The sequence below is a fragment of the Aptenodytes patagonicus genome, chromosome 3, assembly GCF_965638725.1.
Source record: "Aptenodytes patagonicus chromosome 3, bAptPat1.pri.cur, whole genome shotgun sequence".
Classification (NCBI taxonomy): domain Eukaryota; kingdom Metazoa; phylum Chordata; class Aves; order Sphenisciformes; family Spheniscidae; genus Aptenodytes; species Aptenodytes patagonicus.
In genome coordinates, this window is record NC_134951.1 from 1,101,920 (window position 1) to 1,121,140 (window position 19,221).

Consider the following 19,221-nt stretch of genomic DNA (forward strand, 5'->3'; position numbering starts at 1 on the left):
CATAGGGCAACCTTAAAAGAAAGCATTTCTGTGACATCTGATGGTAGAAGACTCCAAAGGAACAGAGGTGTCAGAAGTTCCTGACTGCCTGAAAGCAGAGGAGTATTTTGACTGAAGGCAGCCCCGCCCCATCCCATCCCAAGCAAATTCCTTTTAACTCACATACCCCTTGAAGACCTGCTGCTGTCCTCTGTCCAAGCCTTGCTGTGCTGTGTCCTTCAGAATGGTCTTCAGTCCCTTATCCACTGAAACCTGTGCGATCCCAGCTCCCATGAGCCCTGCTCCCAGCACTGCCAGAGTCCTGCGTAGAAAAGGACCAGGGGACATTCAAAGCTAGAAATAGCTGAATTTCCATTGCTGCTGTCAGACTTGCACAGATCCTGTCCACCCAGGCACTATTTTTAGCGAGGTCACGCAAGAAGATTTCGCTTGTGGGCGAGACCTCCAAACTGCAGAGGACTAGCCTTCTGGAGGCTGGAAATCTCTCTGCTCTGTTACGCTTCTTTTTGGGACTCTAGGCCACTCGGTCCCAAGACCCTTTTAGCAGAGGCCCTCCCACTGCTCTTCAGGCATCCCACGCTGGCACTTACTTGACCTCTCGCTGAGGTGTTCCAAACTTGTTCTTCTTGCAGTGCACCTGCCCGTGGTAAAGTCCAATCAGCGCCTTGGATTCCTTAGTCACTGCAAGTTGGCCAAAGCTCTGGAAGAAAGGGAAGAAGGAAGCAGAGTCTGGCATTTAACAGCTGTCTCACTTCCAGCACGCACCCATCAAAAACACGGCAAGGGGAGAGCACAGCCACCCGTGTAACTGCACAGACGAGTAAGCTGGAAGAACGGACAGGGCACAGGTATCCTCTGCAGAGAGGCAGCTTCTGTGCTAAGCACAGCCCGCTTTGCACCACTACCTCCCTTACGGGCTGCCAGAAAGCAGTAGGAAACTGCTTGTTCAATGTCCTTTCCCATAAACAGTATAATTTAAAGCATCTGAAAGAGTGTGTACCTCTAACACTCGTGTCTGGAGGGGCAGGGGTTCTGTCAGGGAACAAGAGGTATTTCCATGTCCATCTCCTTCCTATCCACTGAATCATTCACAGCTCATTTCCACCCTCCCAGCACAGCTTTGGGAGGAGCATTCCCTGCCAGTTCACTGGTGTGACGGTAAGCCAGAAACGACCCGGCTGTCTCGGCCAGCCAGCAGCTGCGGGGTCCTCTGAGATCAATGCAGGAGCCACTTCTTCTTCCCCAGGGGCAGGACTGTATTTCACTGACATGGGACTCTTTCTCCCCCATGTGCATCCTGCACTAGCTGGGGCCACTGCCCCAGTGGCTTCCAGGTGAAAGGCACCTGCCCTCAGGCTTTGAGAAAAATCTTTAAACAGGCCAATTCTCACTGACAGCAGTAACCTGATACTATTTTCGGAGAATCACGGACAGGCAACAAAATCAAAGGCCTGCATAACCTCCCAGCACTCAGCATGAAATGGGAAAGTAGTCAGGAAGACAAAAGATAGCGTAAGGTGACAGAAAACTAACGTTGTCTAAGCCAATTCAGCTAAGGAAAGCCGCCAATGCAACGTAGTTTAGAGCAGGCTGTATCTTCCTTCACCACTGTCCTGTGAGTTAGAGGCTTGCTAAAATATCAGAATCACAAAGCCTGGAAGAGAATCTGCAAGTCTCCTGTCCTAGGGGAAAGAGGGAGGCATTAAAAAAAAAAAAAACCAAAACACACAACACTGACACTTTATTATTCTTTAGAGGGTTCTGGGAAGATCTCCATCCTGCTGCTATTCTCAGGAAAACACATTCATTCTTTTCTGTAAGGAACAGAGTATCCCAAGCCTTTTATTCCCAAGCACCAGACCAAACGTGGGTGGAATGCATAACCAGAACAGATGGGGCATACCCAGGAGGTCACTGTTAAGGTAGGAGGCAGACTGCTACATCTCAGACCAGGACCTTGTCACCAGAAGACAACAAAAGGAGCTACTAAGCATAGCAGGAAAGACTGCGGGATGTGACAGATAGCAGTGTTAAGAAGCTGGTGAAAGTTACAGATAGTACTGTGGGGGCGGATGGATTTCACCGGCGGTTAAGGGGCAGCGACGTGAGAGAGGACCCAAACGCAGAGATAACCAGATGGGAGTGTTGTGGGTCTTCTGGGGAGTCAGGTCTTGCAGAGCCAGCAGTGTCCAGGTAACCATACCAGTGACGCTGCGGGCAGCCAGGATTACCTCATCAGTATCAGAAATACCAAATTTGAGTACAGACGTAGCAAAACTGGGACCAATGAGGAAAAACTAATTAGGTGCAGGTTGTTTATTAAGGCAGAGAAGGGAGGGATCAAGATGAGGATGAACAAGCACGGGAAAACAAAGACTGTGTATGTGTGTGGAATAAAAGGGTCACACATAAGCAAGCCGCCGGTGAGTACGCTTGCCCGCTCAAGCCTTGGACTTGCCCACCACAGTCTGTCCTACCTCCATATTAAACTCTATTCCTGTTTTCCCAAGCGTGTCACCAGCAAACCTCAAGCAGGACTGGATGACATTTAGGACATGAGGTCCATCTGCCAGCAGCTGGTCAGACTGGGCCCTGTGGCCAACTAAGTGACAGATAAAACATCTACAGCCAGCTACTAAAGGGGTGTGCGCAGGGGTGGGTGTGCGCCCACGTGCACTTATTGCCGCACGTGAACTTCAATTCTGACCAGCCAACCAGGAGGAACAGCATCAGTCATTCACATTGGCCGTGCCTGTGAGCGGTTTGGGTTTTGTGGGTGTCATCAGTAAAGGCACTGCGCTCCGTGCAGCCAGTCGTGCGTGTACTCTGTGTCTGTACATGCGCGTGTACCTACACCTCTGCAAGAGGATACCTCTTCTACGATTCTAATACTTGCTCAGCCTCACCACTGGCTGGACCTACGAAGGGGAAAAGCAGCAAGCAGAACAAGAGGTGAAGTCTTCTGGGCTTTAACGTGCAAAAGACTTGACTTCCCTTAACAGTCATTATTGGTGCTAAACAAAACCGATGTGCCAGGGAACTAAAGAACTGAAGGGAAAGGAAGAATGAAATAGAGGCTCATTTCACAGAATCACAGAACCACTGAATAGTTGAGGTTGGAAGAGACCTGTGGAGATTGTCTTGCCCCATCCCATCACCCAAAGCAGAGTCAACTAGAGCAGGCTGCTTAGGATTGTCCCCGGTTGGGTTTTGAATATCGCCATGGAGGGAGACTCCACAGCCTCTCATAGAATCATTGAGGTTGGAAAAGACCTCTAAGATCATCGAGTCCAACCATCAACCCAACACCACCATGCCCACTAAACCATGTCCCTCAGCGCCTCATCTACACGTCTTTTAAATACCTCCAGGGATGGGGACTCAACCACTTCCCTGGGCAGCCTGGTCCAATGTTTCACCACTCTTTCAGTAAAGACATTTTTCCTTACATCCAATCTAAACCTCCCCTGGCACAACTTGAGGCCATTTCCTCTCGTCCTGTCGCTTGTTACTTGGGAGAAGAGACCGACCCCCACCTCGCTACAACCTCCTTTCAGGTGGTTGTAGAGAGCGATGAGGTCTCCCCTCAGCCTCCTCTTCTCCAGGCTAAACAACCCCAGTTTCCTCAGCCGCTCCTCATAACACTTGTTCTCCAGACCCCTCACCAGCCTCGTTGCCCTTCTCTGGACATGCTCCAGCACCTCGACGTCCTTCTTGGAGTGAGGGGCCCAAAACTGAACACAGGGTTCGAGGTGCGGCCTCACCAGGGCCGAGTACAGGGGCACGATCACTTCCCTGCTCCTGCTGGCCACACTATTGCTGATACAGGCCAGGATGCCATTGGCCTTCTTGGCCGCCTGGGCACACTGCCGGCTCATGTTCAGCCGGCTGTCGACCAGCACCCCCAGGTCCTTCTCTGCTGGGCAGCTTTCCAGCCACTCTTCCCCAAGCCTGTAGCGCTGCATGGGGTTGTTGTGGCCGAAGTGCAGGACCCGGCACTTGTCCTTGTTGAACCTCATACAGTTGGCCTGGGCCCATCGATCCAGCCTGTCCAGGTCCCTCTGCAGAGCCTTCCTACCCTCGAGCAGATCAACACTCCCGCCCAACTTGGTGTCATCTGCAAACTGGCTGAGGGTGCACTCAATCCCCTCATCCAGATCATCGATAAAGATATTAAACAAGACCGGCCCCAGTACTGAGCCCTGGGGAACACCGCTCGTGACCGGCCGCCAACTGGATGTAACTCCATTCACCACAACTCTCTGGGCCCGGCCATCCAGCCAGTTTTTGACCCAGCAACCTGTTCTCTGGGCAACCTGTTCCAGCGTTCAATCACCTCTACAGTAAAAAAGTTGTTTTGCATATTTAAGTGGAATTTCCTGTTTCAGTTTGTGCCCATTACCTCTTATTCTGCCCCTGGATACCAATGAGAAGGGTGTAGCTATGTCTCCTTTACTGCTTCCTACCAGGTATTTATACACATCGATAAGATCCCCCCGAGCCTTCTCTTCTCCAGGCTGAAGAGTCCCAGCTCTCCCAGCCTCTCCTCGTGTGCCAGATGCTCCAGGCCTTTAATCATCCTAGTGGCCCTTTGCTGGACTCTCTTCAGTCAGCTGGCCCCCAGCCTGTACTAGTGCACGGGGTTATTCCTCCCCAGGGGCAGCACTTGGCATTTCCCTTTGCTGAACTTCACGAGGTCCCCGTCTGCCCAGTTCTCTAGTCTGCTGAGCTCCCCCTGAATGGCCAGTACTAGCCAGCACGCTGACTGGAGTGGCTACTAAATAGGCAAGTTCGACCAAGGGATGAGGAGAGAAAAGTCCTATTCTGGGTGAGAAACCACTACTGACGAAACCCACCTAATTTTCCAAAGTACTTGAAGTTATCAATGGGTGAAAAAGGACCAGCACAAAGTATCTGCACTAGAAAACAGGACAAACAGCAAAACAGGAGTAATGGAGAATCAACACCCTGAACAAAGATGATGGTGAAAAAAGGTGAGAGTAAATAGAACACTGGTAAAAATGAAAGTTAATTCTTGGAAGAAATGACTTGTTTGCACCAAATTGCCTGGAAACACTGAAGAGACTGAGCACGCTATACCCACACCTCTAGGCTACCTGTCCCATGTGACAATCAGAAAAAACAAACAGTGCTCAGACACACAGAGAAATCAAAGTCCTGTGCTGTGAAACCTGGATCGGTGAACTCCGTCTGGTTATTCCCCACTCAAAAAGGCAACACAGACAGGAATGAGAAAAGGCACAAACTGTTTTCACAGATGAAGAGCCTCGACAAACAGTTCTGTTGTTCAAGACAGGCCTTTTTCACAGCCCCACTGCCGGAAGAAGGGGCAGGGAGCAAGACACCAGTCTGAGCAACCTGTGACGAATATTATCCTTTGCGCGTGGTTGAACACAAATCCCCTCCAACTACACAACTTACCAAATACTACCAGGGATCTAATCTCCTTACCTGGGATTCAGTGAGGTATCCAGCATCACGCCCCTGATCAAGACCAGTCTTTACAACCTAGTCAAGGAACAACAATAAAGATACACTGCTGTTAAGTCATGTCTGCCAACAGCTACGCTTTAATGAGATTACTTGTTTAGCTGCACCTCCTGTTTTCACAGGTGACCCCTCCCCAATATTCAAGGCACACTTCAGACACTCTGGGTCCTGTCCATGCTGTTCAAAGCAGAGCTATGAATCACCTTGTCCTTCTAGCACAGAATAGCTACGATGGCAAGGCATTTTCTATCAGGTTAATTTTTTACACATACCTTGTGGTTTCAGGAATTGTTTTCAGGACTGTGCTCCTGTAATGTCATTGCTCTCAGAATCAGAGGGGGACATTCACAGGTTTTAGAGAAGTCTTGGCAACAACTTAAATAGTGAAAAGTCGTTTTAAAATAAGGATTCAACCATGGACAGTGTCTGTAAGTAATACAATGCCTGCGTAGCTCAGGGGACTAACTTTTAAAGTACTGTGTGGTTAGTGCTACGAAAACAGCAATTCATATTTTCCTGGCTTCAAACAGGTTAACCCCACTCTTTAGAAACTGTGTAGGAAACCTGGAAAAACTGCAGCTGAAAGTTTCATGGACAAAGGATTCCAGCAAAGCCTTTCCTCGGTTGGGATTCTTGATCTTCCCCTTACTGGTACCAGTACCACATAAATCGGTGATCATATTCTGGGAAGCTATTCTGAATTTTACCATGCTTGCTCGATGCACCACACAGCTAGCACTCATCAAGACTGATCTTCTGTGAAGATCAGGAGGTATGGCTTGACTCAGAGGAAGGAACCACCTTCCCTCTGTCTGTTGCCGTATTATCCCACAGATCCACCTTCACTGTGTTTTCTTGGGCCCCGCAGTGGGAGTTACCTCGATGATCTTTAGTGGAGCAGGGTAGAGTCCTTTGGTTTGCTTCTGAACTTTGCTCTCCACCATCTTGTAGACTTGCTGCCTCACAAACGGAAGAGCCATAGCATAGTCTGTTATCTCTGCAAGATGGGACAAAACATGCCTCAGCACAGTGCTATATGCACAATCAGCCTTTAAATAATTAACATGAAAGTTAAAAAGTATAGCTGTGAATGTTGCATATCTGCAATAGAAACATGCACCTGAAACTCAGCCACAGGTAGCATGGTCTGCTCAGAAGGGTTTCTATGGCTAGTTCCACAGACCAGTCTCATTTAGGGCTGAAGTATCCTCCTAATACAACTGGTGACAGACTGAGCTCCATGGAGTAGAACTCACACAGACATGTCATCACTTCTGGGCTCTGCTAACTGCATAAGGGTGCTGCTAAAGAGGACTGGCACAGAGCAGACCCGTGTGCCTCTTCCCACTCGATTACACAAGATTGGTACAGAACTTGCTACTAAAACTTTGAAGACGGATAGTCCTCTGGAGGTAGCTGCTGCTCTCTCCCTGAGGCCTGGCTCCCTTCTAGAACACTTCAGGAGCCACCATGTGCAGCTCTGGCAACGCCACTTGAAGATCAGATCTGCAGAGCAATGTTTTCCCTACCAACCCACCTGGCTCAAGAGACAATTACAACATGAAATAACTTTGTTTTGAAAATGGAATTAAGTAGGAGCACGAACACATCCCCGAGAATCGAAGCTGGATTATACTCGCTACAGCCCCTTGGGATTTGGCTATGATGCCCACAGACTTACTCTGTATTAGCCCTTTCGATCTTTTGGCAGACACAGTCCTGTTGGCTAGTCCTCTGGCAAAGCCAATTGCTACCTCCTCCAAGTACTCAATCGTCCGTGCTTCTGGAGCCTTCACACCTGGCCCTGTGAACAAGAGAAGTCTTGAGGAAATGCAGCAGAAGTTATCACTGATGGATGATGATGCAGAAAAGCAAGGATGAGACAGCAACACGATGTTCCTTTGAATTGCTACCACTCTATTCCCCCCCAACCTGTTTGACTTTTCTTGATTAAGAAGAATGATAGAAAAGCTCAACAGGCAACTATGTGAAGGCCCCAAGGCATTTAATATCCACGGCATTATACAGAAATGCCAAAATGCCAACTCCCAGCGGGAGCAGACAGCAGTATGCCACTTAAACATCAACACTGCTTACAGAGCCATGGAATAGTGTTGGTTGGAAGGGGACACGGGAGGCCATCTGCTCAAAGCAGGGCCAAATTCAAAGTTAAATCCAACTCTGGAATTAGATCAGGTTGCTTAGGGCCATGTTCTGCCAGTCCTCTCCAAGGATGGAGGTCCCATCACCTCTCTCTGGACCCCTGTTTCAGTGCCTGACCATCTTGTTGCAAATTGTGCCCTTTATTCTTCAACATTTTACTTTGCACAATTGCAGGCACCCCTGCACCTCAACAGAACTTCAGTGTTCTGCCTCCCCTCCCTCTCATTGCATCTCTCCTTTCTTATGTGGTACAGTAAGTCTGCACAACTAAGTCGTACCAACACCGTTGCTATTAAACATACAGACAACAGTTATGAAGCATTGTGTCCCTGAAAATTACCTGTACGGGAGCTGATGTCCAATGAAACCTCAACCTTTGACCTCAGGCGCAGGAAATCTCTCGCTTGCTTTAGCTAGTGCCACACACAGCAACACCTAGCCAGGCTCCAGGTGGTGTGCCACCCATCTTGTGGGTGCTAACTTAAAGCTGTCCCACAAACAACGAAGCAAGCCACCACCAAACGAGTTTTAGCAATCTCTGAGGGTGGGTTGCACAATCTGCAAGCACAAGACTCGTATCATCGGTACAGGAGGATAGAGTACAGGGCAGAAAAGGCAGTTGTGTCAAGTTGCTGGAGGCAAATGCAATGAGTCATTAATGAAAGAGCAATGCCCAGTGATTCTGCACAAAGCCACCATAAGGAGCCTGCAGCCAAACGTGCAGCCTTGGGCTCCCTCTGACATAGCAGAACAAACCTGATGAGGTTACAACTCTGTATCCTTACAGCTGGGCAACCTCATTAACCTTCACAATAAGCTGCTCCAGCCATACCCAGATGCTGCACAGAGCCTTCAGATCTAAGAAAACACCGCAGCAGATGACTACTCCCTGACACAGGAGACAGTTAAAGAACAAAAACAAAACAGAAAACCCCTCCTCTTCCACCTCCCACTACTCTCTCCCTCCACCAAAAGCTGAGGTCTTCAACTTTAAGGTTTCACCTCTCTTTGCATAGAAACTTGAGAGCGTATACTCAGCAGACCCCAGATGCTGCTGCCTGCTGGAGGGTCTCTCAGCAAGAAGCAAATAGAAGAGCACGTACATTTTGACCAGATGATGAAAGCTCACTGTTAGGAAGTCTCACTCATACCCTGGCAGTATGTCAGAGCCAGGCTAGAGGAAAACAGTCCAAACAAAACAACGTATTTCATTTTACAGGCAGCTCAGAAAACTTAACCCAGAGCTGCTGCATAGTCTACATTTCAGCAATGCCCAGTGGATTTTAGAGGATTTATTGGAAATTTGAGAGCATTTGGGATTTCTGAGCTCAAACCGTACCAGCTTCCAAATTCTCTTCCCACCACTTCAAGGTAACATGTCTGAGACCTTCAGCTTTAGTGACCTGATGTGCTACAAGATGCGAATACCTGATTTCCCCTTTCCATTAGCTTGGGTGTTCGACACCAACAAGCACTGCACTTTGAAACTACAGCTGAAGAAAAGAGCTGTTTGTTTGTGAGTCTGAGCTATAAGAACTATTCAGGCGAGGTGGTCAAACCCACACGTGGGTTTACTTTACTTGTGGTTACGTCTCAACATTTTGTAGTGTCCTAACCCAGGAGCTCCAAGCTGTCGACTCACATCTGCTTTCTTATATAAAAGGCACACACCAGAATTAGATCTGGGCACAGTAGTAAATAGATCAAGAGAATGCTGTAGAGCTCCCTACTGAAGGAGGACTGATTGCACCCCATGAAATTGCCTCCTGATTAATGCTGTCTCTCTCCTTCAAAGCTTTCTATAATCAGTTAAAGCATCACCCCAGTTAAAGCCGCTTGTGCCCCAACGTTGAGAACGAACATGAGAATACGCAGCAGAAAGCATTCTGCCACTGGCTGCTAATTGAATGAACAAGGAATGCCTCTAATGCTTGCATATAATTTGGTTTTTTGTGTTCCTCTCCAGACGTGCTTATCTGGTCTGAGCTAGGATTCCAAACAGCTCTTCAGAAAGTTCAGGTTTCCTTTAAGCAAGCCAGTGTAATCATTGGTATAAAAAAGCCACATTTGCTGGCTCTTAAAAGCCAATTCGTATTTAAGCAAGTATACAGCGGTGAAGTTTATTCAGGCAATTTTAACTCAAGCCTGGGTACCATTGATCTGTTTTATAAGCGAGAATACAGCTAAGGACATCTCATCCAGCTGAACACTGGCATGTGAGACAGAACAGACACAGGGCCTTCCCCTGCATTTCTCAGGGTAGGCAGCAGCACCTCTTCTTTTTGTTTATTTTCTTTTCTCCAAATTCAGGAGCTAAAGGCCGCCAGGGTACTCTGGCCATGCTCTGCCTGGGGAAACCAAGCTCAGCACACTGCAACTGTGTGGCAGTACCAGCTGGCACAGTGGTTTCCATTCTAATTCCCAGCTGCAGCTGCTCAGACCTTTCAGAGGAGGCTGTGGAGGGTTTGCCCCTCCATTTAGTCACCTTCCAAGAAAGCCCCCCTAGTGAAGGAACAGCAGAAGCAAGAAATTATTCACTAGCCCACTCAGCACTTGGAAGTGCAATTTGGTCTGCAGTTTGCAAGGAATTTCTGCATCCAACTTAAAGTCAGTTGGCAATTCAGAGCGCCTAAGCTGGGGGGGGTTGGCTTCTTCTCAAGATCTCATCACAGAGATTAACATCTCCAGGCTGCATAAATGTAGGCATCGGTCATCTATTCTCCTTTCATTACAGGTTGCAATCTGTCCCTCTGACATGATAAATGAGGAATGCAGGTTCTTATCTGTATAATTAGCTTGTGCAAGAGAGCCAGCAGGCCTGCCCTCTGTGCTAACCTTTCCCTATTCACTTAGCTGTAGCAGGAGCCTGACATTTCAAGGTCCCCGTGCACATGCCTCTAAGGTGGGAATGGAGAGTGCACTGCAGAGCATGGCAAGGACTTTGCAGTCCATATGCTTTGTCCCCACCAGCCTGCTGACTGCATCAATGGCTTCTCCACCCATTTCAGTAAGGCGGAGAGGTTAACTGACAGACAGCAGATCAAGCAACTGGGAGGCATCATGTCTGACCTAGTGGGTCCACCAGCTGGTCAACCAGACCCATCTTCTTTGCTCTGTCAGCACGGATGTTCCTTCCGGTCAGCATCATATCAAAGGCAGCAGGAATTCCCACCTGGAAGGGCAGAAAGGGGATTTCAGAATGGGAGCATGCCATGCAGCAGAAGGGGCTATCGAGTAAAGTTTTTCTCCTACTTACCATCTTTGGCAGCCTCTGAGTACCCCCTGCCCCTGGCAGAAGACCCAGTAACACTTCAGGTGTTCCCAAGATTGTTTTCTTGTCCTTTGTCGCTATTCTGTAGTGACAGGCAATGGCAACCTTAAAAAAGGAAGAGAAAACTAAAGGTTTCCCCGTGAAAGACCACAGAAGAACTGGGCATCCATCACAAAGCTCTCTTCTACACACTGCCTCAACTTTCTTCCCGACCCTACCCCAATTCCCTAATTCAACTGCCCAAATTCCCTCTGTGCTCACTGATGGCTTCTTCCAGCAAGAGAAGCGCACACAGGGCAGGTGACAGCAAGCAGCTATGACATGAACATGAAACTACCAAACTGAGCCAAGCTATTTTTAAATCTCATCTAGACCATCAAGGGCTAAATTCATTCACTACACTGAGAGCACGGTCCCATTTAGAGATCAGCCACGATACTTGGGTTTATCACTGGATCACCAAGTCCAGAATTGTCACCACAGTGCTTGTAAAAAGCTGTGACTGCTTGAGAAATCGGTACGCAACTGAAGAGACTCCATTCCCACAAGGTTATTCTGTTTTAACAGCTTTGCTCCAGGAATTACCACAGTCTTTCAGTTTACAAAATCCGAAATGGGGATTACAAAGCAAATACTGCACCCAGCCGAAGTGGCAAGCGACGGAGCACGGTACACAGGCCAGGGTGGAGCCTGGCCAGGTTCCCCACGCTCATCCCTCTCACAACAACCTTTAAAAGAACAGAAGTTGCTGGGATACGAGACTCAGTTCATCTGAAAAGCAGCAATTTCCAGCCTGGACTCTGCCAGCAGCATTTATCCAGATCCAATGCCTGCTGGAAGCAGCCGGTTTTCCCTGGGACACTCTCATCTAAATATTAGCCTGGCCCACACAGATTCATATTTTATTAGCTCTCTTTCAACAGAAGCAGAAAAATTAGCATGGCAGGGCCTTGAAGCACAACCAAGCCATCAACTTGCCACAAACTCATTTGAATGGATGCAATGAACCCACGTCAGGTCTCACATCGCTCTCACAGTAAGTAGTCCTGCAGGCATCGTTTGGATAGTTTAGAGAACTGGCGCTGTCAACTCCCACTCCTGCTTGTCAGACCCAGAATGGCTCAATACCTCCAATCCTCCTCCCAGGCAGGAGCCACTGATGGCAGCAACTATGGGCTTTGGAGACTGCTCAATTTTTTCTAGCATCTTCTGTCCTTCCTGAGAGAGCTGAGTCACTTCCTGAGAAGTCTTGCAGGCTTCAATCATGCTGCAGTGAGGCAGAAAGGCTGATCAGAATTGCAAAAGCACCGAGAAAATGGCAGTAAAATGAGAGTGCTTCAAGGAGTTTGTTCCCCTTTTCCCACAAAGCTCCAGTGACTGACAGACAGGCAAGAGCTATTTAGTCCCCCAGTCTTAGATTAACAGACAACACAGGAAGACTACTAAATTCACTGGGTTAAGTCACTGCATGCTGACACCGGGCTGCGCCTGCAGGCAGTGAATGAGTTTCCTTGTGTCAGAGCTGTGAAAGCCTTTGGGGGAGAGGAGGAAGGGTCATAGGAAGCCTCAAAGCGCTTGCCAGGGAGGGTGGAGGGGAGAGCCCCGGATCACTTTTTAGAGGAGCAGATGGCCAGTGCTCTGATGTTGCACTCCGCCAATTAGAGACTCCCTGTGCCAATTATTCTCACGGAGGCTAGCAGCGTTTGCCAGGCAGGCGCAATTCAGGGGGCTCGTAGCGTTGAGACCAGCAGACACCTCTTTAAACACAGCCTGTCCTTTTGCTCTGCTTACCAGCTCTAGCTACTGCCTCCTTCCCACCGCAACATATATCAAGTCTCTGCCCCTGAATAAGGCCAGCCAAAAAGGTAACAAGGTTTTGAAGGGCCTATTCGTAATGCACCTTCTTTCCTCGGAGCTTTCTGGTTTTTAATGTCTTTAAACAACTATTCTGTCCTGCCCATGATGTCGGGACTAGAAGCCAATGGCACTCCAGGTCCCAGTGAGAGCACCCACACGGGTCGTCCCACACCCTGCGAACGTTACCCACGCCGAATCGCCTGGGAGGCTGCTCAGATGCTCCACGTGGCAGAGCGCCAAATCCTGCCTAATCAAGGGGCCACGCTGGCAGGCGGCCAGGCACTCAAACCCAGCCTAAATGAAGCCCTGCATGTAAATTATCTGCTCTTGCTGTGTCCCAGACCAAAGGACAATGCTCACCCCGGAGCCAGGAAGGGTTTCCTTGGCTGCACCCCAGCACGCAGGAAGGAGCGACCACGTGTTACAGCCAAATGGGGTTTAATGACTAGCCATGCTCCTCTTTATGAAGGTCCTAACTTCATTTGAGCAAGCTAGGCATCCTGTGCACACGGATTTCATTCCCAGCCTCTACCTCACCTCTGGGGAGGTGTCGGTGACAAATTGCTCAGACTTCACACTGGCCCTGGATGCTGGACTTCGGAGAAAGCTCCAGCAGCGTAACTTCTAAGGCCCCCATACTTACTCGATATCTGCTCCAGCAATGAAAGAGCCTGGCTTTGAAGAGATGAGGACGGCACTTTTGACAGCTTCATTGGCCCAGATCTCATTCATTACATCAGTAAACTCCGAGTTCAATTGTCTGGATAGAGTGTTCACCTGAAGGCAGCAGATACGCATGGTAAATAGGGAGCCCAGCAGACCGTGAAGTTTAACCTCTGATTAAGTACTGGACTCAGTCATCACATCATCAGAAAACTTGCACAGAAGACAGACTGACAACAAAAAGCCAAAGCCAATAGCAGGTCTAAACAGATTTTCCAAGCCAGTAGGAGCAGCAGCTCTACAGCCTTTCAAGATTTGCCTTCTGAAAAGTAAAGGACTAGACCCATCCAGGAATTCGCCCAACAGCCAGACCATTGCTTGGCACAATTGTAACGCTTCTGGGGCGCTCAAATCGAGCCCAGATTTGCTATAAAAGTTAGTTAATCTCGTGTCACAATACAGCAAGAAATAAACCTCCAAGATGAAACCTTGGAGCAGGTCATCGAGTAATCCGTTATTAAGAAGTTCCTCCTTAACCTCACCAACAGTGACCTCAAACACAGACTTTATGAGTTTCTAAGCTGTTTTTTTCTATATAACGGACACTCTCCTTAACCATCTTGAATCCAAGAACTTAGTAAGACTTAGCGGTATCTTGTGCCAGTGAGAGAGACAAGTTAGCTTAGTACATACAAAATATTTCCACGAGGCACTTTCACATGTCTCATTAAACGCCCAAATGCTCATTTTCCTATTTCTACTTTGCTCGCAACTTTGAAAGGCTGCAGGTTAGGAAAGTTCTAAAGTCTTAAATTAGAATTTTCAATGCCTTCTCTGCACAACTGCTATTCCTGCCATTTCCACTGATATGTCTATTAACCACAGCCAGCTACAACAGTACCTTTGAATTTGGTGTGTTGAAGCGTATAACAGCGACATCTCCTTTGACATCATAGCTAACGTGGGTTCTAGCTGGAAACAAACAGAAACGTGTTATCAGCTTACGCTCAGTGGGTTTTAAGAAAGAAAATGAACTCACATAGAAAAGCTTTACACTTACTCTGAAGAGCAGTGGAGGTGGAGATGTTACGGCAAGCATAACCTAAAGAAAAGACGTCGCAGATGTTAAAGCAATTCTCCGTAGTCTCAGCTTAACTCTCCTTCATTAATGCATCCTCCCATCTCCCCCCATCTGCCGAGTACAGCGTTTCGGAAAATCCTGAGTGCGAGCCAGTTCCTCCTCTTACGGCTTGACCTGTGCCACCACCAGAGTTCAGCAGACTCCGCGCTATTGAAGTGACCTTCACAGCACAGATTCCACACCGCAGCTTCCAATACCAGCAATGCCAAACTGAGGGCAAAAAAACCCCACAGCCTTCTTCCCAAAGAGCTGAGAAGAGATGAAGCGGGCGGCACGCACAGTTCAACACTTACTTCACACACTAAAGCAGAGACCTTGCTGCACTTTGGAGAGTTTCAAAGCCCGCAAGTTAACTTCTCCGCAAACCAAACATAACTGCCCTAGAATATTTCTGTAAAAACACGCTCGTGCCAGCGAATGGCGCCACCCCAAGTATTACTTCACAGATCACAGGCTGTACATCTGGTGAGCCACAAAAAGAGCACACAAAATATTTATTCTCGCCTCCATCTACCAGCAAAATACTTGATCCTTCTCTACTAATTACATATGGAAGCACCCAGACAAACTTGGCTCGTTTCAAAGCACTCTGAAAACTCAGACCACGGTATGAACAAGTTCTGTCCACAAGTGAAATGCCATTTTTCTGACTCATAAACCCCAGATCCCCTTTTTTTGCTGAGAAATTGAATTTGGCCTGATGACCTCTCGCTACATGAATGAATCTCAGTTCCATTCAAGCGACCTTGATCTTGACCGAGAGGATCCTCTAACGCAGATCTAGGCTCAATCACTGCCAAAGCTGCTTTAAGTCTGAAATCTAGTAAAAGCGTTACTTCTTAAGCACCATATGCACATCTACCGACTGGAACACAGCCATTTAGCTGGGGGAGGTTTGCTGCTCAACGCTGGTAAGACATTCAGGAATGAAACATTCCCGTTCCCAGCAGCAAGAAGGCAGAAAATGCAGCGCAGGGAGAACAAACTCAAAACCTCAGCCTGCACCTCACCAAGAGGTGGTTCCCCCCCCGCAGCCCCGTGACACGGGCCTCAGGGCTGGAGCTCCGCTGCACTTTGGCCCTCTTTCCACTTTGTCTCCGGTGCTGGCAGCAGGGACTGACCTTTGCGCTCCATTCCCCGAGCCCAGGACACATGGGGTGCAACACCGTGGGGACGGAAATTCGGTGTCAGTCTGTCCCGGCAGACAGGTTTGTGTGCGCGTGTGTGTGTCATGCGCCCACAACACCATTTTATAAACCAAGAGCGAACTGGTTTCCACTCCAAAGCTACTTTAAAGTATTTTTCGACTATGACAATACCCAGGTTGTGATCGCTGTAGCCAACATTAATTTCCCTGAACTTTTTGTGTGCTAAAGTCAGGTACTCCTGAAACTAAGTGCCAACACTCATTTCCCACAAAACTGAGCGTGGTCTGACAACAATTTATCTGCTGACAGATGCTCCTCAGCAGAATATGACGCGCTTTCAACGGCAGTATTTTAACTCGATAAAAGCCACGCAGCTCCAGTACTTTTAAAAAGAAGGCAAGGGCTGAACTATCTTACCGAATTAATTCGCTTCAATCCTGCGTTGCTGCACATGGCTAGGCACCACAGGAAGGTGAATTAGACCAAACAAATCTCAGCTGCAAGGCAAGCGATAACATTTTCCTTCCACACCCTCAGCCAGGCCTCTGCTAAGGCTGGGACGCGGGAAGGTAAGCAGCACATCGCCCTCCAACACTTACCAAAAGCAAAGCGCTGACTATGTAGTAAAAACTACCTCGCATGCAAAACACACAATCTCAATTAAAAATAAAAAGGGAATGGATTAATTAACTTTTTTCTCTTTCTATGGTCTAGCATACTTTCCTCTTTCACATCAGTTCCCAAACAGACTGCTTCCACGAAAGCCTTAAACCTTGAATTCCATTTTGCCTTTCAGTTCTAGCAAAACAAAAGATATGAAGTAGGGGAAAAAAAAAATATCAAGGGCACGACTGAACAAATCTCACTACATTTTAATATAAACTCTTTTGGGAAAGATACTGTCATTAGAGTAACAGCTGCTCAATATTTGAGTGAGGTTTCTTTAGCCTGACAGTATTTTATTTTACAGCCCAGAATACTTGTGGAAAACATATCTAAAACTAAAAGCACATTTACTTGGTCACAGTCACAGCACATCTGCTTTAGGCGTTGATTCATTCAGCAGTACAACGGTAACTTGCCAAGATCGGAGCCAGAAAAATCCTCCTTCAAAATGCTGAAGGAAGCAGCAGCAGGCCAGATGTACGCTTCCACCATTTCACTAACATTTGGTGTTATCCATTTATTTGGATAACATAACATAAATGTTATCCATTTGTTTGGTTAGTTCCATTCACTAACATAACTCTAGATTTAAAAGCCTTGAGTATCGATTCCATTTTCACCATTTCACTCGCTCCAATTAAAAGACCGTCTAGAGACGGGGACGCCAACACTTCAGACAGCTGCTCTCAGGACTTCGCCGAGAACCTGGATGCAGCAGAGAACGGAGAACACCCCTTTCACGCAGTCTGGCCAGGACCTGTTTCTTCCCACTTTCTCTTTTCTCTGTTATTTCCTCGACTGCTTCCCTGTCCAGCACTTCCCCCTCCGGCCCTTCCACTCACCCGGACGCGGCATGCCACTCGAAGTGGGAATGGCATCCATGGATGGTTCAGGGAAAAAGCCTTCTTGCAGTCCTGGACCGAGCCAAGCACCAGCAGAGCGAACCAGCTGAAGCTCAGGACGACCCCCCACGCTTTCAGCCCGTACCTGCGAGCTGATGGCACAGAGCGCCGAACAGCGAGCCACGAGACGGGAAACTTCTGACAAACTGAGCTTTCCTATTCCCTCTGGGAACCTGCTAGCACACGGCACGTGGCCCAACAGGTACGGCCAGCTCTCGAGCTCACGCTGTCTTCTGCCTGCTTGCTGCCTTCTGCACGCTTTTCGGCCTGCCCTGGCGAGGTCTGCGTCCAATTTAACAAACGCTTTGTTACGACAGAACACCACCATTAATTACGGCGAGTGACAGCGTCCTCACAGCAGCTCCAGGGCTGTTTGTGATTAAGAATTTTGCTAGTTGTAACAAGAAGTCCAACCAACATCAGCCTGAGCACTCGCTCCAACACCGCACGTACAACAGGTATTAGGTTTAAACGAAACGCTGCTGGATTTCAGGCCAACACTGACACCAGACCCTGAGGCCCTTCGAAGTGCAGAGATAAGAACCGGTCTCCAATGCCTCTGAGCCTTGTCCTTCGGCCTTCCTAGGGGCACCTGGTGACTCCTTGCTTCGGTACCTCTGTGAGGAAGCACCACGACCCAGCACTGCAAACAGGCAGGAGAGCGCCAAGGCCCTGCCCGGGCCGGCAGATTGCAAGGGGGGCATTGGTCCACAGCCGAGACGTTGGTGTACCAAAATAAAGACAGGTCGTGGGGCACCTGGAGACGCTAACACGCCTGGGGGCATCCTCCCCACCCACGCGGGGACACGGGGATACCCCTTTCCCACAGACACACCTGTGTGCCTGGAGGGGGGCCCCGGGATCCAGACATCCAAGGACGTGGGGACGCCCCCCCCGCCCCCCGAGGCATGCACACACGGGCATCGGGGACACACACACGTGCAAGGACACGAGGACACTCTCTCCCTGTGGATCAGCTCACGGGCCGAGGACAATCCTGCCTGGAGGGTCCATCCCCCCACGCAGGGTCACAGAGACACCCCCCCCCCCCCAGACCCGTATATGGATTCCCAAAATGTGCCCATGCGCAAGGACACAGGGACCGCGGCTGGGCACGCGAAGCCCAGCCTGCCTCGGGGTCTGGCGTGGGAGTATCTCCCCCGTGGGGGCACACACTCCCCCACGCACCCCCACGCCCCCCACCCCCCCCCCCGTGGTCCTCCAGGACACGGGAGCACGGACCCCTGTTCCGGGGAAACCTTGGGGGGGGGTGGGGGTGGTAGGGACGTGCCAAGGATCCCCCTGCGCGATTCACGAGCCGTGGGGGGACACATGCACACGCAGGGACACCTCCACGGCGGCAGCCCCCACCCCACAGCTCCCCCGGGGACACGCACACCGGGAACGGCCCCCACCTCGTCACCCAGAGACCCTTCCCCGGTAAGACCCCCTTTCTCACAGCCCCCACGCTGACACCGCCCGGTGACATCCACACCCCCACCCCCGCGACACCCTGCCCTCCGCCCCGCCAGCAACACCCTCACCCGTGGGCACACCGCCCGCTGCTCCTCACAGCCCCACGGCAGTGCCCCCCTCCCGCCAGCCCCAGTGACACCCCGTCCCTCGCCCCGCTCCGCCCCCCCCCCCCCGTGCCACCCTCACGCGTGGGCACACCGCCCGGCACACGCTCGCGCGAGGACCCCCCACCCCCAGAGACCGCGCCCATTCCCCCCTACTCGGCGCGGGAGGCAGCGACCGCCGCCCCGGTAGCTCCGGCTCACCCGCGGGCGGCGGGCGGCGGGACGGGCCGTACTTGGCGGCGGCCGTGAAGCGCCCCAGGCTGCCGATAGCGCGCACCGCGGCCGCCATCTTTCCTGCGCGCGAGGTCGAATGAGGGAG

The 19,221-nt window shown here is 49.8% G+C and overlaps 1 protein-coding gene across 1 annotated transcript in view; it reads right to left on the reverse strand.

The window, feature by feature from the left end:
- Window positions 1–19,204, reverse strand: part of HADHA (hydroxyacyl-CoA dehydrogenase trifunctional multienzyme complex subunit alpha) — a 29,142-nt gene extending 9,938 nt beyond the window's left edge. The window contains exons 1-12 of the mRNA XM_076332474.1: window positions 19,104–19,204; window positions 14,526–14,567; window positions 14,367–14,437; window positions 13,446–13,579; window positions 12,074–12,212; window positions 10,931–11,050; window positions 10,744–10,846; window positions 7,193–7,315; window positions 6,390–6,508; window positions 5,473–5,529; window positions 591–700; window positions 167–301 (exon numbers count right to left, since the gene is read on the reverse strand). Coding sequence (XP_076188589.1) covers window positions 167–301; window positions 591–700; window positions 5,473–5,529; window positions 6,390–6,508; window positions 7,193–7,315; window positions 10,744–10,846; window positions 10,931–11,050; window positions 12,074–12,212; window positions 13,446–13,579; window positions 14,367–14,437; window positions 14,526–14,567; window positions 19,104–19,191 — 1,241 coding nt within the window. The 5' untranslated portion in view covers window positions 19,192–19,204. The remainder of the gene's footprint in view (window positions 1–166; window positions 302–590; window positions 701–5,472; window positions 5,530–6,389; window positions 6,509–7,192; window positions 7,316–10,743; window positions 10,847–10,930; window positions 11,051–12,073; window positions 12,213–13,445; window positions 13,580–14,366; window positions 14,438–14,525; window positions 14,568–19,103) is intronic.
- Window positions 19,205–19,221: the final 17 nt, after the last annotated feature.